General features: G+C 46.7%; 2 protein-coding genes across 6 annotated transcripts; one reads left to right on the top strand and one right to left on the bottom strand.

Annotated features, from left to right (window-relative positions):
* Positions 1-1,455: 1,455 nt before the first annotated feature.
* On the bottom strand, positions 1,456-5,114 carry ANAPC13 (anaphase promoting complex subunit 13). 2 transcript variants are annotated; one of them, XM_027650413.1, is made up of 4 exons: positions 5,069-5,092; positions 4,396-4,477; positions 3,908-4,033; positions 1,456-1,902 (listed from the first exon to the last, which is right to left on the bottom strand). In XM_027650413.1, the coding sequence occupies exons 3-4, from the start codon at positions 4,004-4,006 to the stop codon at positions 1,777-1,779; spliced, it is 225 nt and encodes a 74-aa protein (XP_027506214.1). In that variant the 5' UTR covers positions 4,007-4,033; positions 4,396-4,477; positions 5,069-5,092; the 3' UTR covers positions 1,456-1,776. The 2 variants fall into 2 exon arrangements, with proteins under 2 accessions (XP_027506214.1, XP_027506215.1); XM_027650414.1 differs by lacking the exon at positions 4,396-4,477 and having other exon boundaries at positions 5,069-5,114.
* On the top strand, positions 4,518-26,477 carry CEP63 (centrosomal protein 63). Of its 4 annotated transcripts, none has more exons than XM_027650407.1 (15): positions 4,518-4,621; positions 7,627-7,762; positions 9,291-9,471; positions 10,622-10,717; positions 12,884-13,009; positions 13,840-13,953; positions 16,337-16,570; positions 16,808-16,953; positions 17,683-17,811; positions 18,604-18,718; positions 20,583-20,780; positions 21,243-21,329; positions 22,814-23,019; positions 23,557-23,854; positions 25,974-26,477. In XM_027650407.1, exons 2-15 carry the CDS (start codon positions 7,719-7,721, stop codon positions 26,130-26,132), a joined length of 2,133 nt encoding a protein of 710 aa, XP_027506208.1. In that variant the 5' UTR covers positions 4,518-4,621; positions 7,627-7,718; the 3' UTR covers positions 26,133-26,477. The 4 variants fall into 4 exon arrangements, with proteins under 4 accessions (XP_027506208.1, XP_027506209.1, XP_027506210.1 ...); XM_027650408.1 differs by having other exon boundaries at positions 4,619-4,635; XM_027650409.1 differs by lacking the exon at positions 4,518-4,621 and adding an exon at positions 5,127-5,153.

Here is a 26,477-nt window from a genome sequence, read left to right as displayed (position 1 = left end):
TTGGGCTCCCAAGCATCTGCTGCCTTGGATGACACTCATACAACTGGCATTCCCACCACATTTTCTCGATGACCTGCTGGAACATCATGAATTCAGCTCTAACTCAAGTAAGAAGGGCTTTTTCTTTCCTTGATGGATGGGAGGCAGAAGATAGCTAAGCAAAGACAACTGCCAGGGGCAGGAAAGGAAGTCTGAAATTGAAGCTGGAAGATACAGTGGCAAAATTGGGAAGAAAAGGGTGGCTGGGAGCTTGAAAAGGGGTCAGAGAGGAGGGATGGCTGCTGGATAGAAACTGGGTGGTAGCTTTGCCTGACGTTTTCTTAGCAAATTCTTCTAACTGTAGGCGAGGGAAAGGGAACCTGGGGAGGATCAGAACTCCCTCATTAAGCACAGGCTCTGCTTTTTTCCTCCCAGTGATGATCCAACAAGGAGCTGAGCTATTACAGCTCCCAGCTGCATAGCTGGTTCTTTGGTCCATGCTGTGCAAACTAAGCTTTTTGACTTTGCTAATTCTTGGGTTAATCCTTAACTCTTCCTGCTGCCTGTCTGCAGCTCCTTCCTGTTCAGACAAGTGTGTGCTGCTTGTCTGGTGCAGGCACGGATCACCCAGGCAAAAGCTGGGGTTTGTTATTTTGGAGAGGATAAACATTGAGAAAAGACACTCAAAAACTTCTGTGGAGTCTGGAAGTCCAGGACAGTGCTTTTTCTGCTGCACTGGCAAAAGAATATAATTTAAACATTGTTTTCTTTCCAGTTCCTTTCTCACCCCCACCAGTAATCCTAAACTCTGTCAAAATATTTTCTCCTTAGCAAGTTCTGCCAATGGTGAGACAGAATCAGTCCAACAGTGAAACATGAAGATGAACAGAAGGCTTTTACCTGTTGCAAAGGACATCTGTGAATCAGAGATAAAATGGGATAAATCAAGAGGGCCTTGCCTTTCTTCTCAGCACAAAAAGAGGTAACAACTTATTGCCTGAAGCTAAGCTCTACTTGTTTCTTTCTTTGGATTTCCATTTCCCTTCTGAGGTAGCTCATCTAAGTGCCTCTCATTTCAATAGGTTGAGACTGGCAGTGCCCTGGGACTGGCAGGCTCTTCCTTGGAACTCTCAATCATCCCTCTAAAGACCATGATTTTGAGTAACCACCATTTTAGCATAAATCAGACTGTCTGTTCATGGTGTGCGTGTTGGCAAACATTCCCACCAGGTCAGCACAGGAAATGCTCTCCACCTCCACCATCAGATCCTGAGATGAGGAGTTCAAGTAACCACCTGTGTTTACAGGTTACTTCCAGCTCTTGGATCTGTTGACCAACCTTTCACACCTGCCCCACACATCCTTCCTCAGCCACACACTAGTGGAAGATGGTAACAGCTCACAGCTATTTGGGTTTCTGCACTGAACTCCAGACAAATGATCCCATTGTGAGCTTTGAAATCACTAACAACTCGAGACAGTAAAAACTACTTTTTAATCATGTGTAGAAAACACTGAAGATCAGAATTGGCACAAACTTCAGAAAAATTTAACAGAAAAAATGAAATAAATAAGTGAAACATTCTGCTCTTAGCTCTGGGTGTCAGAGAGCCTCTGCTATTTCACACTCATTACAGAAGCATTTTAAACTGGTCGCTGTGAGCAGAACCACTGCTGGAATCCAAATGTTTCAGGAACGCTGTTTCTTCCTTAGAGCAGCTTCTGACAACAGTGGTCAGCTGAAAAATATTTTCATGTGGCATTCATGCATCTGCTGCATGAAATCTCACTGATTCACTAGTTTCCCGTGGGTGGAACGTTTTCATGGAGATACTGGAGAGCCAAATCTGTCCACTTCATTTCTTGCTCTTTCACAGACTCGGTGGTGCCACCGTTGTCTTGCTCTGGTTCAGGGAGCTCATTCTGAGAACAAAATAGAGGTACAATGCATTCCACACCAAATATACTTCCTGAAAGCAGCAGGTTGTTAAGGCTTTGTATGGATAAATAGAAACAAGACCAATAAACATCTGAACCAGTAAATATCTGAACAATAAATATCACACATACTGATCCACTTAAAAATATTACTGGGCCCCGTTATGAACAATATTCTTTTCACATGAATATGGTGCTTAATCTGAAAGGTAAATTGGTTTTCCAGGACCCTGGGGCCTTGCTGTACACTCAGACTGCACACACAGCGGAGGAGAATATATAGCAAATGCAAAGTAAGTAAATAACAGTGCAATGCAATTATTCCACTGCTTGTTTGCAATGCGCTGCTTCTGCTGTTGGCAAGAATACAGATACTGCAGTTATTAGAGCTGTTATTAAGACAACTGGTAATGTAACATGTTTCATTCCCATGGCAGGTGAGAAGTCCTTCCTCTCTACGTGCTGGACTCAGGTGTGGCTGTGCTGGACCAACAGCAGAAGTCAGAACTCCCTTATATTATTTGTTCTCCGTGTTGCTGTACTGCTGCAGTCACACTGAGTGAGTGCTATTCTGCCAGATACCATTTGGGCAGGAATTCTGAGTTCTAGATCTCTGGAAATCCCAGCATGAGCTAACTAAAACATTTCAGTTTTGAAAACAGTGTATGATTTGAGCCCATTTGAGTTCCCAGGAATCTCTCAAGTGAGCACTGGAGGAAATGCTCAGGACAGGCTCAAAGAGCACTTCACAGCCATTCTGTTTGTTCCTTTACAGTGCTCCTGAATAAGTCTCCTGTGAATTTGTGCTACTTTTCCCATGTGATCAGAGGCAATCTCATCTCTGGGAATCTTTATATCCACAGCCAGGCCTTTCTTTCTGTTGTTAGTTGGTGAGGCTTCCTGCTCTGGGGCTGCTATCTGTATGTGACTGTAAGTAGCCCAAGAGGTGGCTGTAAGGGAAGAAACAGTAATGTTTGGACTCAAGGTAAAGGCAAATGTCAGTAAGGAACCAGTTTATAATACTCAGCCTGCCTTATAAACGTTATCCCAAGCAATAGGGGGTTTGGGCTCTTTTATCTGACAATTACAGTTCTGCAAGATCCCTCCCTCAAACCCAGCTCTTGGCAGAAAATCATGTGTGCTGTATATATGGACTTTGGGGTTGTGCAGCTGCTCCTTGTCCTCTCTGAAAAGCCAGTGGTGGAAAGGCTAAAGCTTGAGCCACGTCACAATTTGGAAATATCTCTATGCTGAAGGAGACCAACACCCCATGATCCCCACAACTGCCCTGTCAGTGCTGGCCAGGGTAAAGCTTGTGCACCGGAGAGAACAAGGAAAGGGAAAATCCTCAGCTACCTCCTGCTTCCCTGGAAGTTTCAAAGTAGCTAAGGAAAGGTTTCAGGGTGGGAGATCTGAAGCTTCAACTCTGGGGTTTGTGGGATCAGCAGTAGCTTTTCCCCTGCTGCCCCTCTCCCACCCTGCAGCCGTGCCCTGGATGAAAGGACAGCTGCCATGCCTTGGACGTGGCACTGCAGGTGCCAGTGCATTCACTGCTGTCCTTGAACTGCCAACAGCAATGCTGGATCTGGAAAAGACTGACTGGAAACAGGTACGAAAATTTTTCAGCTTCTTTTAATGGAATTTCGGGAAGTGGAAATAAAGTGTAACCAAGACTGCAGCTGTCAGCGTGAGACTGATCATCATCTCTGTTCTCCAAACCAGAATTTCTCCCTGATGCCAAACCCAAAAGAGTGTGAAGGGGAGGGCACTCTAGTTCTGAGAAGATTCAATAACTGGTCAGGGGAAGGGGGGACAGTCCTCATCCAATTCCTCATGCACACAGGAGTGACTGGCATGTAGGGCAAGGAAAGAGTGAGATCCATCCCGGGAGCCCTTTGTACAAATCAGCTGCACCCTGTGCTGTTTCTTAGAAGGGGCTGAGATAAACACAGCAGCCTTAACTCAGATTGATAAGTAGCAATTCACCTACCAGAGGGATAGCCACGTCCTCGTACGGCAATTTATCTTCCCTCCACGCGTCATCGATCAAATCCAGGATCCTGCCATCCCTCTGCACCTCGCTGTCCATCCTCACAGCAGGTGAGTGCAGCTAAACCTGTGACACAAAGCAGATGCTGTTCCCAACAACATCCCCAGCCAAGGAGCTGCAGTTCGGACTCTGGGCTTGCTCTAGTTTGGATCTAATTCCTGTTAAGATTAAACTTGATTTTTCTAATCCACTCAAAAAGGGTTTATAACCACAGGAGAACTACTTCACCTGAAAAGAACATTATTAAAGTGATTTGCAGATTGATACGCATCAGAGACGAATATATAAAACCAGCAGGTTTTTATTAATGATATTTATGTGTGTTTATATCTACTGACTGGCTTTTAGAAGCCTACTTGGAGTGAGTTTGAGCACCCCTGTAACTCTGCCAAGAGCCCTTTGCTGCCCTGAGCAGTGCTGTGCCTCACCCAGGGCTTCACGAGTCTGGGAGAGTCACAACAAAGGATTTCACGGCACCCAGAATCCTGCCCGAACCTGAAGTCCAGGAAACTGGTGAAACAGAAGAAAAACAAGACCCGTCTTCCACCCCCGGCTACAAGAATCCCTCCGGGGTGTCTCACTGTACTCTGCCCTCCCTGAGGTGTCACGTCAGGGACTCGCCCCGGTGTGACCCTGCGGCTCGATCGTGCCAGGGTAGGTGACTACAGGTATTTATTTAAATACACCCCGCTGCACGGGGGCGGCGATGGGCACCGGGCTGAGCGGTCCCAGCCCCGGGGCCGTGCGATCCGCGCTGCTCCCGGCCGACACAGCCCCGTGTGCCCCGTATCCCCACTGTGTCCCTCTCCGGTGTCCCCTCCGTCGGACCTTCAGTACCGCCCCGAATGACCCCGCAATGTTCTCCCGGTGTCCACCCTCGGTACCCCCCCGAATATTCCCCCGGCGCCCCCGCAGTGTCCCCCGTGGTGCCCAACCGCCCCGTGTCCGTCCCCGCAGACCCTAACCCCACGATCCCCCCGGTAGCCCCCTCAGTGTCCCCCAACGTCCCCTCCCGGCGTCCCCCCCGTGCCCTCCCATGCAGCCCCCGGTATTCCCTGCGCTGTCCCCCCATGTCCCCGCGGTGTCCCCTGCCCGCCGTACCCCGCCCGTGTCCGGGCCCTGCCGTGCGCAGGCGCGGCTCTCGCGCAGGCGCAGTGCTGCCGGGCCGGGCCGGGCCCGCCGTTAGGTGGGGAAAGGCGGGAGAAGGGAAGGAGGGAGGAAAGGAGGAAGGGAAGGAGGGAGAGAAGGCCGGCGGGTGCGGGGTGTTTGCGGGGAGGGAGCCGAGGGGAGCGGCGCTGGAAGGGCCCCGGGTAGCGAAACTTGCCGCGGCGGGTGCGGGGTAAACACCGTGAATGGGCGGAGTGGCTCCTGCTGGGGAGGAGCGGGAGCGCAGCGGGAATAGGGAATGCTCTGCCGGGGCCGGCGGCACTGCCCGGGCACGGTGGCCGCGGTCACTCCTGCAGTCACCTCACAGGCTTTAGCTGCGCCAGGGGAGGTTCAGGTCGGGCATTGGGAAGAAATTCTTCATGGGAAGGGCTGTCCAGCACTGGAAGGGGCTGTCCGGGAGGTGGAGGAATCCCCACCCCTGGACGTGTCCAAGGAAGGACTGGACGTGGCACTCGGTGCTCTGGGCTGGGTGACAAAGTGATGTTCGGTCATAGCTTGGACTCGACGATCCTGGAGGTCTTTTCCAACCTGATTCTGTGATTCTTCCCCCGGCGACGGGTGGTGTGCACCGGGCTCCTGCCGCAGGTGGCATTCCGGCCCCTGGCACGTCTGTGGCGGTGCTTTTGGGAGGTTATTGCTGCTTTTCTGTTCATTGTAAGCATATTTCCAGCAACACTTCGAAATTGCATCTTTCTATGTTTTTAAATACAAAGTATTCCCAGTCTTTTTTTATGGGCACTATTCTTTAAAGTCCTCCTGTGTATTGTCTGGTTTTCTCCACTTGACTCTACAACAGTTCTCTGTCGAGTTGGGATGATAAACCTTGTTTATTTTTAAATGTTTTTGGGGTTTTTTTTATTTGTTGGTTTGGTTTTTTCCCAAATATTTCCATTTTCTTCACTTTTTCAGAAGTGACCAGCCAGCTGTCCTTGCTTCAGCTGTAGTTAATGAGGGAGATTGTCCTCTCTTGTGGTAGCTGTGGGGGTCTTTACTTCAGGTGCCTGTGATTTGCTGTGACTAAAGGCAATGTCTCTGGGCCTCTGCACTGGCACTGTGTGACTTGCAAGCTCAAGAGGCCAAAATTTAATACTAAACAATGAACCTGATGAAGGATAAACCAGGGTAGAGATGTCTGATTTTAAGGCTTTCCCCCAAAACCTGGGTAAGGTGGCAGGTATGCAAAGCTGGCAGATTCAGGTGTACTGTGGGGACTCTGTGTAAGGGATGACAGAAGCAAGGGCATGTCGTGGTAGGACAGGGCTAGATTGGATATTAGGAAGGATTTCTTCCCTTTGAGGGTACTGAGGCCCTGGCACAGGTTGCCCAGAGAAGCTGTGGTTGCTCCATCCCTGGAATTGTTCAAGGCCAGGTTGGATGGGGCTTGGAGCAACCTGGTCTAGTGGAAGATATCCCTGCCCATGGCAGGGAATGGAATAAGATGATTTTTAAGGTGCCTTCCAACCCAAACTGTTCTAGAATTCTGTGCTGTCTCTCTCCTCATGTCTCTGCCCACTGAAAATTGATTCTGTGTAGGTGTGATTAGAATGGTAGAGAAGAGCTGCTACTGTTTGATGTCTGCTGTTGCCACCTGGAGAACTCTTGGAATGCTGTCAGCAGCTCAGGGGATGTGCTCATCTGCTCTCCTCAGCACCCTGCCCTCAGCAGTACCAGGGAGGTGTTGTGCATACTGATGGACTTTTTGTTAAGCACAGACGGGACCAAAGAGAGACAAAACATTATCAGAATAGGGATAGGATTTTTTTTCTGTCTATTTTCTGTATGAGTGTGATTTAAAACACAGCAGAACTCCCAAGGGCAGGCTTTAATCCCTGGATGGTGTTTGAAGTGCTCTAGAAGACGATAGAAGCTTCTTAGGGAAATGAAAACAGAGCTGAGGCTACATTTCTAAAGTCTCCCTTGCTCCCCTTTTGTTGATTGCTAAATGATGCCATATTAATCTTTGAGGAAGATGTTGGAAGGATCCATCTTCAATACTTGAGACAGTGTACAGGTTTTGGAAAGAGAAAATGGTGTTAATACCTCCACAGGGTGAAACCAAAGTTCGTGTCCTCAGGATGAGTTTAACCATTTCTGTGCTAGAGAGCTGCAGTTTCATGGAGGAGCCACTGAAATAAATTCTGGCTTTCTGACTGTGGTTCCATGGTAACTTTTTATTCCCTGTTTTTGCCTTTAATGTGAACCCTTCTTGCTTCACCAGTATGTGAAATTTCTATGTGCATGCACACATACAGGCTTTTGTGACTTAAAAGGTGTGATTTTTAACTAAAACGATGTACTGCTGCTGTCAAGCTGTTCAACTTATTTCCATAATTTAAGACACAACTTAAGAGGAATTTTTAAGGAGTTCCTTTATTTGGCAGATATTTGGCTTACAAGTTCGTGAAGGTGACCATTGTTTTCTCACCTGTAGCTGCATGCTCATTGTAATTTTTTTAACTTCTTTGCTTTGTGGGCTTCTGCTTTTTCTGCAGTTGGGTGGAGAAGCAGCCTTGTTCGTGCATTGCCATGGGTGACCACTGCTTTCCTGTACTTCCCTAGCTGCTGAAGCAACCAGGATTTGGTGATGGAGGCTTTGCTGGAAGGAATGCAGAGAAATGAGCAGGGGAGGTGTGTATGCAGCTGTACACAGCAGTCATTCAAAAGGATTTAAGTATTAACCTTCCCTCCTGTTCAGAATAAATCCTTGGGTATCAGTGTGCAGTGGCCTTCACCTGGTGCAGAACCAAAGTCACTACCTGAACTGGCTTTGCAATAAGCCCTGGACAGGTATTATGTTAGCAATTTAGTTTTACATCTTCATGAAAACCTTCCACCTTGGTTTTGGGTTTTTTTTTTCTGGTTGTTTTAAACTTTTCTTGTGAATAAATATTTATTTTGTAGCAGCTGTGCAAGGTTAATGAGATGTGACTTTGTTATCTGTTTTTATTGAAAACATCTGATTATTTCCTGCTCATGTTGAAACTGCAGAGTCCCATTCAGCTCTGAGGAATCCTTAATGCTCTGTCTGAGGTGAAAGGATGTGGACTTTTCGATCCCCGAGAGAGAGACTGTAGTGACAATAATGGAACAAAATGTTTTCTGTGTTAAACAAGCGTGAAGCAAAAGTCACTGATGCTGTTTTCCCAGTCATCCTTGAGAATGTGACTCAGATTTATTTGATACTGTATCTTCTTCAGAGAACTGGTTGCAAAAATCAAGTTTAGACTTAGCTACATGTTAGCAGATGCTGTTAAGGAAATGTTCCTGCTCTGCATAGTAGCTGCTAATTTTTTGTTAACTCACAGGACAGGGTGAGCTTCAAATGTGACTGATTTTGGCTCCTTTAAGAAGTATTTCTTTCCCTATAGAAAAACTGCCAAGTTTTGCAGCGTGCACACGCACAGGGAGAGCAGAGAAATTTCTATCCCTTAACCTATTGATTTCCATTTCTTTTCAGTTCTCCCTGTTTGACAGGCAAATTAAAGGGGTAAAGATCATTATGGAGTTCACCACCCTCTAGGGCTGTGTCTGGCAAGCCTTAATATTGTCCCTGGCTTAGCAGCTTGGGAAGTTTTAGAGGAGTTACTGGAATTGGCTTCAATAATTACTGCACCAAATTAGAAGTCTGGGCGTTGCTAGGGCACATGTGCTCCCTGATGGATTGCGAGGGTTGGATTCTTCATTATCATGTTGTCATCCAGCCCCCTCTGCTTCGAGGTTTGTCTGCATTTGTGATAAACTTCTGTTTTCAGGAGCTGAAAGCTCGACTGTAAGATTCCTCTGGTGACTGAAGCTCGGTCTAAAATGCCTCTGCCTGGGGAGCAATTAAGGCAAATACAAAATATGAATTAAACATGCTTTGATTTACTTAGATAATGCATAGTCCTGGGGCAAAGGGATGAATGCCTAAGTGATGTGGCTTAGTGGGCATGGGTGGTACTGGGTCAAAGGTTGCACTTGATGGTCTTGGAGGTCTTTTCCAACCCTAGTGATTCTGTGATTCTATTTCTCTGCAAGCTGATTTGCAAAGAGTTCAAAGCCCTGCGTGTGCCTTGGTGCAAGTCAGTGTGTTCTCTGTTCTCTGCCTTTGTTGGTTTGGGACCCGAGTCCCATGTTGGGTGATGCTGCTTTTACCTCCCAGCTCCTTCCCTTCCAGCGGCGGGTTCCTGACCTCCTGCGAGGCCGAGCTGCAGGAGCTGATGAAGCAGATTGACATCATGGTGGCTCACAAGAAATCCGAGTGGGAAGGGCAGACACAGGCTCTGGAAGCTTGCCTGAGTGCTCGGGAGCAGGAGCTTTCCTCTGCCAGGGCTGCTCTGCAGGAAAAACAGAAGGAGGTACCTCCATTTCATACTGTTTTCTGTTTGGAGACAACCAGTGTGTTTTACCTGTTAGAATCAGGAAATTAGGAATAGAATTTACAGAGGGGCCTGTTGGAACAAGATGTCCAGTTCATAATTCCATCAGAGTCAAATGATCAGCTCCTCAAGGGTTGGTGGAATTCACAGATTGAATGCTCAGTTTCTAGAGAGAACCCACAGATGCTGTAGCAGCAATGGACAGCCCAGCAACCTGCAGTCATTGGTAGAAAAAAACCCCAATTTCCTACCATAAACTACACAAAGATATTGCTGGGAGATTCTCCAAGGGCTGTTTTATGCAGCTCAGGTTTTGTGGTCTTTAATTAAAGGCCTGGGGGAAGTGCAAAAAATTTCTGTATTGGTGGAGAAGTATCAGTAAGTGAAATTTTTGCACAAGATGTGGGCCATAAACTGCAGTTGAGCCACAGGATTTTCATTTGCAGGAATGGTGATTTTTGTCATATATGTTATCATTGTTATTATCAATTGTGTTTTCTCAAGACACTTGAAATATTTCTTACCCCGAAAAAGTGAACATGGATTTCAAAACTGAACTGTAAAGTTTGGTTAAAGTCACTACTGGAGTATATTCATGCTTTTGGTTTAGTCATGTGAGTTTTCTGTGGGGATTTCTTTTAATTTCACTTTGTCCTTTGGACCTGCAGTTAGAAAAGTGAGTACCCTGGGAAAAAAAAGGACAAAACTGAGTCACAGGAGCAGTTGAATCAGTGTAAGGGAAGTCTTCTCTGCATTTCAAAACCCCAATTATTTCTTTCTCCCTCATCATTTGGAATTTCTTTTTTTACCTGAACATAGTAGGATAATGACAGGGCCAACCGTTCTCTTGGTAGGTAGCATATTTGTGAAGAATTTGATGAAGATACTGATAGAAGTAGCCTTTGTGGCACAAGCCAAACCTGTCAGCTTCATCCCCAAAAACGAAAGCCAGAAACTGGCTCAAATAAAGAGGCCAGAACTGAAGCAGTTCTGGCCCCAGCCTACCAAAGATTTAGGCATAGATTTAATCTGACTCATAGTGAGGGACCCCATTGAAACATCCTAGTACTTACTAACCTAAAGTCTACTTCTACTGCTGTATTTATTTGCTTTTTAACTCTTGGTTCAGGTTGTTCTGTTGCGGCGCCGGGTCGAAGAGGTGGAAAAATCCAAGCAGGACATGGCTAGAGAGTATGAGCAACAGCTGAAGACGTTCCAAGAGGAGGTGAGTTGCAAAAAGAGAGGTTTGGTTTTTAGTTCCCACTTGATGTACAATGCGACAGGTGAAATACTTTGCATCATGGCTTCTGTTTAAATGCTGTGGTTTTAAACCTCCCCATTCTCTTAGTGTTTATGTGCTTGCAAAAAAAGAGCATTGAACGTAGACAAAGCGACGTTTTTGTGGTTCACTTGGCCAGTTGTTTGTGCTTCAGAGGAACTTGGTGACAAACAGAGAACTGCTGGAATAGAAATGTGGAGTAGATGTTTTCATGTGCTGGAGATCTGCAGAAGTTCACTGCAAAAATGACCTGTGTCTGCCCATCCCAGTCACCACAGTGCTAGTTCTGGAGTTGCCATGGGTACAAGGCAGCAGCAGTTTGCTCCTTCAGCATTTCTGAAATTCAGAAAGGGTGGAGGTGTAACTGCCTGACTTGTGTGAGATCAAGAAATAACAGTGGTATGTAGTCTCATCTTTTTGCCTCTGTTTGACTCTGATGATGTTGGTAAGGATTTTGTCCTCTCAAGGCATATTAGTCTTAATACACATAATAAAACCCAAGTATACTCAGAGAATACTGTTTGACAATAATTTCAGAGCTTTCATCTCCCGCTCACCGCAAGGTGGTAGCGGTGCTGCGGGTGGTGTAACAGCATTCCAGGTTTAGGGCTGAACTCTTTGCCTGTCTCCACTTGCTTGCCGGTGGCAGGGAGTTAACTGGCCTGAGCAGCTCGGAGAGCGCTGACCTGTTGTCTCTGGAGGGTTGGGCCTGGTTCCTGCTCGCTCTAAACCATAAGTGAAATTAATTTGGTAGTCTCTGCTCTGACAACAGAAGGCATCTGTCCTCATTTAAAACACCTCACTGTTCCATATGACTAACAGTCTTCATTCACTGGCTGCTCCCACTGGAATTGTGCATAGGCTGCAAAGCAAAGCTGAGGTACATTGGCAGCTCTGCCTAAATTGCTAAGGCTGAAATACAGAGTGTGTTGTGGCCTAAATTGCAGTGTGTGGGTGTTTTACCCACACAGTATTAATGCTGATGACGTTGAGCTCCAATATTCCTCAGTCTTCTGTTCTTAGTACTGTTTGGGGAAATTATTTCTGTCTCTGTTTACCACCATTTCCAGGGCAATTACAGGTACAGTGTCTAACTCACTGAGACTGTAGAAAGAATAAACCTCTTATCTCCTGATGTGTTTGGCAAAAAATGTTGGTATTAACTCTAAGCCTGTACATCTGTCTGTTCCCGTTGAACACACCAAAGTACTGAATTCGTTATGTCCTGAATCAAATATTTATTCTTCTCATGGTCCTTCTGTTCATCCATGGGCGTAGCTTTCTCCACCAGTAAAATGGGAATGATGCCTTCTCAAATTCCTGTGGCTATTTGGAAACTTTTTATTTAATAGTTGAGTAGAGGGGAGATCATCAGATGGAAAACTCTCTTCCAGTTGCAAGTGATTATTGGCACAGAGGGTCGTTTAAATGTCAAGAGTTTTTTCCTCATTCCTGCTCCTGATATGACTCCAGCATCCTAGCAGCGGGCGTAGGAGTGATATTTTCTGTTGGCATTCTCCTCTCATTGTGAAATACATGGTGTATCTAAGCAGAAAATGACAGATGAAGTGGTGTTGTTATTATGGGTAATGGCAATTCTCAAATCTTCCTTCTCCCAGTAAGTGGGAGAGTTCCAGTTCCCACCTGTGCTGCACAAGTGTATTTTATCCACCCAGGAATCTGTCGCTGTGTGTGGTGTGGTGGGTGTGCTCCTCTGTGGGAGGAGATCAGCCACAGGTCCTGACAGCTCTTCCTGTGGCTGGGAGCCACCTGCAGAGAGAGGGATGTGCTCTTGCTGCATTGACAGCTACATGTTAACCTCCATCTTATCATTTTAGTCATGTTTTAATCGTGGTAAGACAGAGGTTTAATTAAAGCTGCCGATGTCACGACTTCAGTGGCATCTTGCTCCTCTCACACAGCTCGACCTGTTTTGCAATGCTGTTGGTATAATAGGCTCATTATCCCAATGGAAGCCTTCACTTGTCAGCTGTGTGGCCTTGATGAGGGGATTGTTTGTGTGAACCATTCTGTGTGCCTTCTCTCAAAGGGCTCTGTAATTTCTGCCTTGGGGCCTTGAGCAAAGCTGTCTCTCTCACTGTCTCCTCTCAGTTGTCCCGGCTGAGGAGGAGCTATGAGAAGCTGCAGAAGAAAAAAGCAAGAGGAGGCAGAGGAGATGCTAACAAGGGACAAGAAGGAGATGAGTTTGAATTAAGCAGACTGACCAGGAAGCTGGAGGTATGTGATGAAAAAGCAAGTGCTGACCAGTTTGTATGTATTAACTGACTTACTGGTGACTGAGTTGTCAACTAGGAAGAGGACTGTGAATCCTGCTTAAGAAGTACTCTTCATCAACTCTCCAGGTGTAGCTCTTCTCAACTGCTTCTGTAATAAAGGCAATTTCCTGCACTGGAGCCTCTGAGTACACAGGATAAACCTTGATGTTGTTCTTAGACTAAATGAAAGGAAGAAGGTGCTGAAAGAATAATAAATTATATGAATGGAGTGAGTTCCAGTGTGGGGAGGTTGTATTCTCACTTTTTTTGAGGAGGAGGGAGCTACATGTCAAACTTCTTCTCAACCCTGTCTTGACCTTTAATCTTTCTGCTCCGCTGAGCTCAACCCCACTCAGTTTGCTCCTCCTGTACCCCAAAGATGTGGTAACACACACACCTGCCTGACACAGTGCCCAGTTTCTGGGGCAGAGATTAGCATTCAAGTTCTGTACTTCATTCTTGTCATCTTAGTGATTTCAATAGCAGCATGTTCTGGAAGCTGAAGCCAGTCTGAATTGTTAAATCCCTGACAGCAAACCCATGAAACCAGCCATGAATGTGTTGGCACTTAACATTTGTAAACAGCAATAATTGACACTGAGGTTTTACCTCGGGAGGGGAGGGGATGCAGCGAGCACAGTGTGTGAGGGTTCTGTGCTGCTGAGCCGGTGAATCAGGTGACTGGCTAATGGTTTCCCTGCTGTGGGGAAAGGTGTGTGAGGATACGATGGGAGAGAAGGCAAATGTGGATGTGAACTGGAAGGGGATGTGCTGCCCCTGCTGTCCTTGCAGGAGTTCCGACAGAAATCGCTCGAGTGGGAGAAGCAGCGCCTGCGGTACCAGCAGCAGGTGGCATCGCTGGAGGCTCAGCGCAAGGCTCTGGCAGAGCACTCCGAGCTCGTGCAGGTACAATTAACGTGCCCAAAGTTTCTGTTTTGTTTGTGCCAGTGGGTGGGAAGGAGGGAGGGAGGGAGAGGAGGGAGAGGCTGATGAAATCTCCCAGGCTTCCATCCAGTTCAGGTTGCCATTGAAGTGACTTTTAATGTCCCAGTGGAATAAGGTTTACTTGTACAAGTGCTGTATGGAAAAAAGATCTGGAGTCTGTCAGCAGAGATTAGATAAACCTTGTGCAGCTCTCCCTGACACCCCTCTGGTTAACAGAGAAGACAGTAGGATGCATCTTTCCCTGGGAGGCAGAGACCACAGCATATGACACTTTAAAATAGCTGTTACATCATGTTATCTAGTTGAAAGCTGTGTACCTGCCAGCAGCTAAATATGTACCTTGTGGGTCCAGCTCAGAGGGTGCTGCTGGAAAATATTCTTGCCCTACAACAGAGGCTTTAACAAAGTACTGAACTAACAGCATTTTTCAGCCCCCCCTCCTTTTTTTCTAGCAGTCTCCTAAGGCAAGGCTGCTGTTCCTGCAAAGCTGATGGCTCAGGGAGGTAGTGGTGCTGCAGCAGAGCAAGATGAATTGACCTAGAGCACAGCTGTGAAGTCACACTGACACAATCACAGCAGACACTGATAAGAAGCTCTTGCTGGGGACTTTGCACTTAATGGGCTCCTGAGTTGCTCTTGAGTGGAAGCTCCTGCAAGGAGGGAGTCTGTGATGACAGGACTGAAGCTGGCTCTGACAGGGCCTTTGTGAGAGGCTGACACCAGTAGATCTGCAAATGCAGAGAGAGTCCTTGAGCAGAAGGTCTCGCTGCTGTGCTGTCTGTGTGTCGTTGATGGCTCAATTGTCTGAGCACAGATGTGTCCTTGGAGCACGGGCTGGGACACCAGGGCTCAGAGTTGCTCTTCCTACGGTGCAGCAGAAAACCAGGAATTTGGGGAGGTATTCCCGAAGCGGCGTAGGTGACTTAGGTACTGTGAACAGACTGCCTGGATCCTCAACTGCCTTGAAAAGCCCAGCATGGAAGGGCTACATTTTTGCCTTTGATGTTTCTGTATGTTTTGTGTGCTTGGTTGTCTTGCTGGCACAGAGTCATGCTGAGATCCATGACCATGGAGTACTTCCCCTCTCTCCTTTAATCTGGCTTCCCCTCATCCCTTGCAGAGCAGCTTAAGGAAGCCTGGCATTCTTCTGCAGTTCTGAGCACCTTCTGGAACACCTGCAGCCTTTAAAGTCAGTAGGTGAAACCTGGAGTTCTGTGCTGGCCTGCATGTTCTGTGGATGAAAATAAGAGACAGCTTGAATGTTTTCTTAATGCAGAAATAAATATTCAGGCAGTCTGGTACTCTGGTTTCTCGGGTGAAGAAAGGCTGTGCTTTACTCTTGCCCCTCCTGATTACCTTTTCTGTCATGACTATTCAAATAATAATGAAAGGCTGTAATCAAAATTATACCATAGTCTTGCAAATGCACAGTTCCTATAGTATTCTAAGTTATGAGGCATTATGTGCCAGGCAATAAACCAAGGTACGTGGTGACTCTCAAGCTGGCAGGAATTGCTACTCTTAGAAATTGAGAGTATAAGACTACTCAAATATTTTGTTTCAGCCTTTAAAAATTCAAAGGTTCTATATGAAAAGGGAATATATGAAATGAATGTTCGTAGAGGCTTATGTGAGAGCTGGCTTGTTAAATTTCACCAGCTAGCTGTGTGGAAAGAAATGCTATGAAATAAGGTATTGTGCCTATAAATAATAGGGCATGTATTGTCTGCTTGTCACAGGTTCCTTGTAACTTTTTTGTCTACATTAAAACAATGAAACATTCAAAGTGAGCATTCTCCCAGGCTGCTGGAACCACATATTTAGTGCAGAGAGCAGAGCAAATTGGCTGTTACCCAGTTTGGTTTTGGGGCTGTTTGGTGGCTGTGGGTTTTCCATTGTGCACCCAGAGCTGCTTTCTGTCCTGGAGTGGAATTAACAGGGATTAACAGTTGGGTAACCTCTGGTTTGTGCATGGTACTTACAAACCTTCTCACCTGCAGCCATTTGTCCTGGTCTAGCCTTGGGTTCATGAGCCAAAAACAGCAGGTGGCTTTGTTCTTAGTTCATACTCAGGCAGCTGGAGTGCTTTGAGATCCTCATTTCTCAGATTCTCTTTGAAGCCCTTTTGGAATCAGAGGGCCCCTTCTTTTTTCATTTTCTTATTTTTATTCTGTTTGCCTTCAGAAGTGTTACCCATGGTGTAACCCTACTTCCCTGGAAGGTCACATTGCGTACTTTAGAACGTGGCTCAGTACACCAAGAAATCAGTAGTTGTGTTGAATGTGGTTTGCTCCACTGTGTTTTCTGTGATCTACCTTTAATGCACACCGACTGCTGTTGGCAGACCCAGCTTGCCAATCGGAAGCAGATCCTGGACTCGGTGGAGCTGGCCAGCCGCTCGGAAATCCAGCACTTAACCAGCAAGCTGGAGAGGGCCAATGACACCATCAGTGCCAACGAGCTGGAGGTGGAGAGGCTGAACATGAGAGTGGATGACCTGAGCGAGAACAACCGCCAGATTCTGGCAGATCAGCAGAGAGTGCAAGAGGAATTAAGGCAGTCCAAGAAAATGGTAGAGGTCAGTGGAGGAGCTGTTATGAAACTGGGTCTAAAGCAGTGCTGGTGAGAAGTAGTGGGAAGGCTTTTAATCCCAGAGCTTTTGTCTCTTTCTAGAGCCTTTGTAAAGTTTCTGATTGGCCTCAAAACTGATTCTGTACCCCTGTGCTGCTCTGCAGTATTTCCAAAGGTCCTAAAAAATTACAGCAAACGGATTTGGTCCATCTTGCAACAGTCATTCCTTCTCCCTCCTGTGCAGGTGCTGCAGGATGAGAAGAGGGAACTGAAAGCCACCTTGCAGTCTCAAGAGGATTTCATTGACAGCTCCAAGCTGCAGCAGGAACAGTTACAGAAAGAGCTGGCCAGGATGACTGAAACTCTTCACACAAAGGAATTCCTCATCAGGTAGCTTCTGGACCTCACTGGTACTTAGGCTCTTGAATCCAGATCTACATTCCAGGTTCTCCCACTGAGGACAGTAGCAGCATTTTCACACAGCTGGATCTGTGTTGGTTGTGTCTAGAGTGGTGTGCTGTAGTTTCTCACAAGTGCTGCCTTGCAGTGTTTGCCAAATTACATTGCTCTTGAAATCAGCTGATAATCAGTGAAGAGCGTGGAAGGAACCCGATTTCCCCTCAGCTGGGTTTCTGGAGGCAGCACAGGGCTTTTGAAGTTGTTTCCCTCAGGCATTTTCAGTCAAGTGCTGGAGGCTGTTCAGGGTTGATAACGTGCTTATTAACATAACTGAAAGTTCTCTCTGATTTAATGATGTCAGACTGGGGCCTTGGTGAGGTAACTACATCTGTGACAAAATCATCTTGGCCTTCCCCTTCTGCACTGGCAACGTGCAGAAGCTGTCGGGTTCCGTTGGCTTTGTCAGAAGGTTTGGGTGTTGCTCACCTACCAGCCAGACTGTGTCTGTCAGGGAGGCCAACATCAAACTAAAATGTAGTCTTTTTCAGTCAGCATGAACTCAGGCAGGGGCTGTCACCCAGCTGTGTGTTTGCTTCCTCACCTGCTGCTGGGCTCTGTATTTTTCAGAGAATTCCAAGAAAACAGTGGTTGTGTTCCCTGTATCAGCAAACCCAGATGTGATGTTTCTGTGCTGAGACTGAAGCTGAGGTTTCTCCTTAGGGCCCTGGAGGAACGCTTGCAAGGGAAGCAGTTGTCCTCTCCGGAGCTGGAGCGTGTGCTGCTGCAGCTGGATGCTGCCCAGAAGAAGGAACAGCACTTGCAGTCGGAGGTGACTCGTCTTGAGAACAGGTAACCCACTGCTTGCTCCCTCTGGAAGTGCAATTAATCTTGGATAATAATACAGCACCTAATAGTATTCATCGAGTTAACCAGTCCCACTGATTTTTGTAGGCTTGTTTTAAATATCAAAGGGCTAAAGAAATCAAGTGCTATTCATTTTGCAGTGTAAAAGTGAGACTGTTTTGCTAATTGGTTGGCTGCTTTTCACTGCACACTGTGGGTGTTCTCAGTGTTCCAGCTTGCTTAGGCTGAGCACCTTCCCACTAATAGGTTAAGGAGCCTTTGTTAGGCAGCTGGTAAGAACCAGACTGAGACTTTTCATGAGATAAGAGTTACAAACAGGTCTGCCCAGAGAGACTGTGGACTGCCCACTCCTGGAGGTGTTCAAGACCAGGCTGGGTGGGGGTTGGAGCAACAACCAGGTCTCATGGAAGGTGTCCCTGCCCTTGGCAGGGGGGTGGAACAAGATAAGCTTTGAGGTGCCTCCCAACCCAAACCATCCTGTGATTCTATTATTCCTCTCTTGAGTTTGTGATTTTCAGAGTCGTGTTTGCATGGGAAGTTTGTAATCTTAGTATGGTAAAGGAATAAACAAGAAACAGCTATCATGTGTTAGGTCAGCTTCCTGATCTCTTTTGAAATGATTTTGGAAAGCAAACCCAAAGGATTGGTGAGGAGCTTGTGGGTTGAGTCCTGTTTCTATTGCGATGGACATAAGAGACTGCTTGGAAGATCAGAGTTTCTCTGACTGTTTCCCCCTCCTTGGGGTATTCTAATCTGTCCTTTTACATTTTCACCCAGCCTGGTGTCTTCAAATGCCAGGTGTGTGCAGCTGAGGGAGGAGCTGGGTGAGAATATCAAAGAGCTGCAGTCCATGGTAGACCACCAGACTGAGTCAAAGGCGGAGATTAAAAAGGTAACGTGACTTTGTTCCTGGGGGTTGGGAAGGCACTGGAGGAGTGAGCTGATCCCACATGTACCATGTGCACAGGCAGCACAGTTCCAAGGGGACCAAGGGCTGGGGTGCTGTGGAGGCAGGGATGTGCTGAAGGTAAGGAGCACACCTGACAGGAGGAGTTGAGAGGATGTGTTTGCAGGTGTCTGAACTTGCCTTTGTGAGCATCTCCTGGGCCTACCCTGCATCCCATAGTACTTCTGTACACTGTGAAAATACCTGAATTAGTGCTGGAGGGACAAATATGCAAAGAAATTAGGGTCTGGAATCATGAGTTTAAGCCTAATACAGGCTCCCAACAGGATGGAGAGCAGAGAGGGAATGAGTTTGCTGTGATATGTCCTATCACACTAGATACAGGGCTTCAAGTGTGTTCTACTCCATATGTGAATAAGGGAGTTTTTTTCAGGCTTGGTACCTGGACATGAAGTCAGGGGCTGGGAGGATGGAGCTGCTCACCTGCACGAGGGCCTCACCCCAGTGCTTGAGCACCCAAGGGGAACAAGCCTTCCACAAGGCTTGACTTTAAATAATGGTCTGGATCAGCTGATCTGAGAGCTTTCACTGCAGCCTGGTAGAGTGGAAACCTCATTGGACTTGAGTGAAAAACATCACTTGTGTGGAAATCCTTCATCCTTTATTCTGAATGTGTAGAGGTGCAGATCTTGCCAGAGATGTGTGCTTGGTTACACATCTAAACAGCCACACAGTAAATGAATCTCCCACAGGCTGCTGGGGAGGAGAGAGAGATTTATGATGGCTGTTTCTATTTTATATACTTGGGAGGCATTCAGGTGACATGGAGATAAATCACCATGTGTACAGTATTTACATGGCTAGGCAGAGATCATCTGGTTCAATTTTCTAAAATGCTTGTAATACTCAGAAAAATCCTGGATGTTTGGGTGGTTAATATTTTTGACTAATGGAATGGAATCCTGGGGAAGAAATTATGCTGCCGTTGTTCTTTTGTGTCACTGAATAAATATACAGTGTGCCTACCAGAATACTGTATGCAGTGCAGGTCTGCCACCTCAAAAAAGGATTGCATAAACCAAGATAAGGTATGGAAAAAGATGACCCAAAGGATGGAGTGTTTTTTATACAAGGAACAGCTGAATGGAATAGGACTTAGCAAACTGGAAAAGAGATGAGATTGAACAGACTAAAAATAAAATCATGCCTGTCATGTGGAAAGTAAATAGGGAATGATTATTGTCTCATAATGCAGAGACTAGTGGTCATCACATGTAGTTATGAAAACAAAGAGATATATTTTTACCCTGTGCATAGCTGGCTGGTGGAAGTTTGCCATGAGTAGCTCTAGTTGCTACAAGCTAATATCGATTCAGAAGACTTAGGACAAATTAATTCCTGGAAGAAAAATCTGGCTCGAGCTATTTAAAGTTGCCATCCTTAAATGGTATCTTTAAATATCTCAGGAAGGCAGAGTGGCAAATTGCAAGGTTATATTATCCACGTGTTACTGTGCTTTCACAGTGATGGTGGACCTTTGGCTCTCTGGTGTTGGTCACCAAGGTCCAGTGGTGAGTTAAAGAGACCGTAATTTGATGAATTATGGATCTTCCAAAGTGCTTCACAGCATGTAACTCCTCTCCAGTCCCAGCTGGCAGTTTATGGTGTGGGAAAGGACTGGGATGAGGTGGCTTTCAATCAAGAAGGACAAACATGCACAGAGGACTTGTTACATAGAGCCTTTTGTTTTCCAGTACTGAGATTTCACATTGTTGTGTGCGATACTTCGCTTTCTTTGCTGAAACATCTTCTAAAAGCTGGTGGGTGGTGTGTGCATGTCTCCCTCCAGCTGAAAGAGCAGCTCTCTCACGCTGAACAAACACACAGCAGTGAGCTGGAAGGGATGAAAAGGGAGATCTCCAGGCTGACACAGGAGCTGCACCAGCGGGACATCACCATTGCATCGGCAAGTGACTCCACGTCAGACCTGGAACAGCGGCTGAGGGCGGAGGTTGAAAGAGCAGAGAGGAAAGCAGTGGAGCACAGGGTAAAAAAGGCTCTCATGCTGTCTCTTTAAGGGATCTGAAGGCTTGGAATACCATCCTGCTTTTTAGTTATGTTCATAGTTTCCTTCTCTCTTTAGCCTTCGAACAAAGACTTTGAGACCCTTCTGATGGAATCTTCTAATCCATGGTGTTCACTGGATCTGTCTTGCTGCTGCTTTTCAAACCAATAACTGATAGTCCCACAGAATTCTTTGGAATCTCAAAGAATTCTTTGGAATCCCACAGAACTCATGCTAACTAGGCCTGGATGCATGACATCTTTGGAAACTCAAGAAAATGACTGTGCATGGTTATTTTTATGGCCTTCTCTGTAGGGTCCCTGCACAGCTAACGGCCCAAACCTTGCTCTGTGCTCGAATTTGAGGGTGGAAAATGCTTGGAGGGTGTTATGGGTATGTGCTCTCTTCTTTTTCTAAGCTTGCTGTTTGCCTCTGTCTCCTCAGGTAGTTCTGGTCCAGTTGGAAACCTTGAGGTTGGAAAACCGTCATCTCTCAGAGAAGCTGGAAAAAACCAAGTGTGGTGTGCTGGAGGTATGCATTGAGAACCAGGAAATGGGAAGGGGCTGGTGGTGTATGTTCCCACCCTGGAGCAGTCAGAGTCTTTGCCCAGCCCTCTCAAAATGTGTGGTAGAGTTCAGTGAACTTAAAACCCGAGTAAAAGGGGCAATTTGTGAGGAAATGAGGTGCAGAAATAATGAGTGTTTGTTCAGCCAGAGAGTGATGAGAAGAACTGCAGGAACAGCCATCATCTGTTTCTTCTCCATGGGCTCTGGCCCATGGCTTGTAGTACATTTTATTACGCTTCCATTTTATGCCAGTTTACCTCAAACCTCTCATTCTGAGTCTGTGATGTCCTTTTGGCCTGTCCCAAAGCTGTAACTGCTCTGGTCCTTGAAATAACTGGGGAGAGAACATGTTCTCCCCTGGTGAAGAGCTGTTCAGCAGGGCTGGCCCTGGCAGTCCAAGGGCAGATTGCAACCTGGGAATATGGGCTGGATGCCTTGGGATAGTGCACCAGGAAGGGGCCCTGTGGTGGGCTGCTGCTGCTGTGGCACTCCTGAGATTTGGTGAGGCCCTCTTGGCCAGAGGGGAGAAGGAGAGCCTGCATGGAAAAGGTGCAGCCTTGACAGGAATAATACCTTGGAGTTGGTTCATTTTAGTGACTGCAATAAGGAAGAAATGGTTGGTTTACAAGTTCTGTCTCACCTAAAGCAGAATGGATGCTTCCCAGGAGGCAAGGACTGGATTCAGACAGCTGACAACCTAATGGGAATATAGCAGAGCTTTTATCCTGTCAGATCTGTGGGAAGGAAATACTTTGCTCTAGTATTAGTTTGGGGTGATTGTCAAATGTGCCAGGTTCTTGGGAGGATGTTGAACAGAAGCTTGTGGCTGTTGAGATGGAGAAAAAGCAGAGCTTTCCGGAGGGCTGATTTGAAACCGAATAACCTGAGGCCCATTACTTCTGCTTGAAAAGTGCCTGGTGGCTTTTGCCTGTGTGACTTCCCAAAAACTTGGTAGCAGGGTGCAAGGTAAGAAATCTGCTTTAAAAAAAAAAAATCTCCACAGCCCCATGAAACAGGAACTGCTGATCTTGGCCAGGTGGTCCTAATGCACATTTGGAAAGTCCTTAGATACAGCAGTGATGACAATGAATGAAGCATCTAAATTTAATAGAACTGGCAAAAAGGAAGAAGCAAGTTGTTCAGAGTTTCAAAAAGAAAGGCCAGGTTAAAACACAGGTGAACTATTCTTGGTCCTTATTTTCCTGTTTTCGAAAGCATTCAGTGGTGAGAGACTTGCTTTCCCAGGTGGATCAGCACAGCCTGTCTGGATGCAGACCCAGTGAGGCATATATAACTGATTTTCCCTCAGGAATGCCTGGAAAGCTTTACCAGTCAAAATCGAGGTTAGAGGATGGGCCTTGAGGAATCTCTTGCTGGCCTTTGCTCTGGGTCTGACTGTGGTGTCCTGCAAACCAGAACTTTTGACTTCAGCCCTTCTCGGTCTGTTAGGGAAAAGATGTGACCCTGAGAGCCCTCAGGGAAGACTGTGCTGTCGAGCTGCACAAGCTGAAGTCTGAGAACCAACAGCTGCGGAAGGACCTTGCGGAGACCAGGGCGAAGCTGGAGGTCAGTGCACGGCTCTGCTTGGATGAACCCCAGGGCACTGCCCAGCAGGAGCCAGGCAAAGAGCCCCAGACCAGGGCTGTGCAGCACAGGTGAGTGTGGCACGACCCTGAGCGTGGGGGAGAGCAGAGGGTGTGGGGATGTGTGGGTTTTAACGACGTGCTGTGTGTGTGGTGTCTCTCTCCAGCACATCGTGCGTCTGGGAGAACACAAGGACTGTTTGGGAATCTGCCTTTGTGCTTTCAGCAGTGCAATAGCTTCGAGTCCCAGCTGGTTTGTGTTCTGCAGAGCCAGCAGTGTTTGTCTTTTGTTTGCCTTTGCCTCTCTCTCTGATTGAGCAGCAGTCTGTGCTTCTTTTGGTGACAGGATTAGATGTGGCCCAGGCAGCTGCGCTCCTTTCTGTTGCAGTTTTAGGATGTGCAGGCTGTAGTTTTTGGTATCTACAGTAGCAGAAGAGGGAAAGAGAATTCCCTAGGGACTGGATGTGCATCTGGAAGTGCTGTGGAAACAAGTTTGGATTGCCAGGGCTGTTAGTAACATCTCTGTTAATTGTTACCTCTGTGTGAGTTTTTGCTGGAGTTCAGCTGCTGAGAGGCAAACTCAGTTCTGTGCTCAAACCTGCCTTCCAGGACAGCTCGGGAAGCACAGCACAGGGAGGATGAACAAGCAGCCAGGATACATCTCCAACCTGATGGGACTGCTCAGCATCATCGTGGGGAGCCCCAGAAATGTGGGGCTGCTGAAATGGGACCTGTGCCCCCCGAGATGGGTGAGCCACCCTCCCAGACCAGCAGGAAGAACTGCCAGGAGTCACCTGCCTTGCTGGGAGCAGAGCCTTTGCTCCATGTGGTGGATGGAAACAAAGATTTTGCAGATGAAGCATCCAAGCAGCCTGTCTCGAATCAGCAGAGAGAATCTGTGCCTTTGGTAAGCAGTTGTACAGGAGCTGGTTGCTATTCAACAGCTGAAAATAGACCTGGGTTCTCATCTGGCAAAGGGAGACAGATTTTGAGTGCATGACTTGGCTGCATGGTGTGCATAAAACGAACATTAAACAGGGAGGGACAACCACTACAGGATGGTTACAGTTGGCCAGTGACATCCATGTGGTGGCTCTTCAGAACTCCTTGGGGAAAGGCTCTGTGTTTGTGTTGTTGCTCAGCTAATTCCAGGAGCATGTGGTTCTCTCCATGCTGGTGCTGTACCTCAGTGTGTACCACGACCTGCTCGTGTCCCCTCTGAATTCTGCCTCAGCCTTTGGCCTGGCTCTGTAGCAGTGGCTCAGAGTGGACGTGGAGTGCTGAGTGTTTCAGTGTTTCACAGTCTCTGAGTGACTGGTTGCTGCACATCTGTAAAGCACAGGTTGAGTTTGACCCCTCTGAGTGGGGCTGCAGCAGTCAGCACACTGAACTTAAAAGTTGCTTATCCTAGCTGATGGGAAAGTCTGAAATCCCTGCTTCACTGCACAAGGGGAGGCTGCTATTTTCCCCACTTGCTGATCACACTTTTTTAGTAGGGAGCAGTGTTGGCAGTTTCTCTGTCCTTTTACCTCAGCTCAGTTGCTGGAGCACTTGCCCAAGATACAGGAAATTTGGACTGAATCACTTCTTCCTGTAGTAATTCAGGGAGGGGAGAATGCTGAGTACTGATCCTTGCTCCAGATGTTTGCCCTAGCAGCATTCAGAACATTTTTCCTCTGTTTGTGTGTTGTTAGCAGTGACAACAGCTATTTTTGTTTTGTGGGCAGCCCAGAGAAGAGGCTCTAAGGCTGATGCACAGATAAGTGGAGGCTTGTAAGGTCTGTAAATCTTGATGAGATTTACTTGAAACTTGATTGTTTCAAGACTAGAGTAGTTAGTGGGCATGTCCAAAAAGCAGTATTGGGAGCTCAGGGAATCGTAATATTCTAAATGGAAACTCCTCAGGTTGTGGTCTTGGAGCTTAAGTGTGAACAGTTCCACTTCAGGGTCTGAGAAGCTCTAGGGCTTGATGTTTAGTAGAAGAGGACATGCTGCTTTTTGTTTTGAGAGGTAGAAATAAGCTTTCTACGGAAATGCAGATATTTTTCCTGGTGTTGACTGGGACTCCCTGCTCATGGTCAGGTCCAGGGTCTTTAAATCAGTTCATTTAACATAAGGAGAGGAGAAATTCTTGTCAGTAGGCAGTGGTGGGGTGGGAGAGATTTGCCCGTTATCTGCAGCCTTTTTCTGCTTCCCTTTGTTCCTGGCTGTTGATAAAAGACCTGAAAACCACAAGACTCCAGGATTTGGAAATAACCAGTAACTTTCTCTTGCCAAGACAATGAGGCAAATTGTAATGGAAAGCAACCCCTTAGTAACCTTATATATCACGTGCCAGCCCCTGTGCAGGAGGCTTCTCTTCATCAACTTGTACATTAAGCCTGGTTTACAATGTTGTTTTTGTAAGTTAATAACTTGTGGTAGGTGATGTGAGGAGCAGGAATAGTTCTTGACTGTAAAGGAAAGAATCTGCTGTAGTTTGTTGACCGTTGCTGACTGGACTGAGGTGCCTGAGGACGTGAGAGGAGTTTGGTCTGTACTTGCCTGTGGGATTGTACCAGAAGCCCATTATTTCAGGGAAGAACAGGAGCTGTATAAAACACAGCAGTGCTGGCCCAGTCTGGCAGTGCTTTCCCTTCCCTGGAACCCAAACTCTGAGGTGGTGCTGCTCACTGGGATTTTCATGGAGACGAGGAGCAGGATGCAAACCTCGAGGTGCACTAATGCCCAGGAGAAAACCCTGGGTGTTCTGTAGTGACCTTCTTTAGCCCTGATTCTTTAGTACTGATTTTTTGGCAATCTTGGCTTGTTGAAAGCAATGACTGTTGGCAGGACATGTTGGCTGTTGGGAGGGACATGACCTGTGATACAGGTGTGAGACCTGAGTGCTTATTCTGCCCAATAAGGTGGAAGTGACCCAAGAGCCCTTTAGGAGCGTGTTCAGTTGTGTGGTTTGCAGATCAGTGGTGTTTCTGGCTGAAACCTGGAATGAAGGAATACCTGATATCCCTTTGTTTCCCTTTTAGTGCCCCTTGCCTACAGCTTCTGTTGGATCAATAGCTGCAAGATACCTGGAAGAGGAAGAAGTGAGATCCCAGCACATCCTGGAATGTCTGAACGCTCACATTGAGGAACTGAAAAAAGAGAGTGCAAAGATAGTGAGACGGTTTGAACACCAGGAGTGATGTTTCTTGTGGAATTGGAATGCTGGAATATGTGGTTCCAAACTGTGACTGGGGTGGTGCCTATAAATCACTTGCCATCAGAATTTGAGAGGCCGTGTCTCCCACTTGGAGCTGAGTCAGCAGGACGGGAGCTCAGGGAAAGGAACTCCTCTCTAACATGTTTGTTCTGATGAAAGGTGTTACACCACAAACATTTTAGTCAGCTTGGTAGGTCAGAGACCTGCATCAGAGCTCACAAAGACTTCGGTGTTTTTAAGAAGCAAACCACTTGCTAATTTTTATGTAAAGTATTTAAAGTATATTTTATACATGTAAAAGCACTGAAATAAACCAGAATGACAAACA

Source organism: Corapipo altera, unplaced genomic scaffold, assembly GCF_003945725.1.
Source record: "Corapipo altera isolate COAL_440 unplaced genomic scaffold, ASM394572v1 54, whole genome shotgun sequence".
NCBI classification, from domain to species: domain Eukaryota; kingdom Metazoa; phylum Chordata; class Aves; order Passeriformes; family Pipridae; genus Corapipo; species Corapipo altera.
This window is presented reverse-complemented; position numbering and strand designations above follow the sequence as displayed.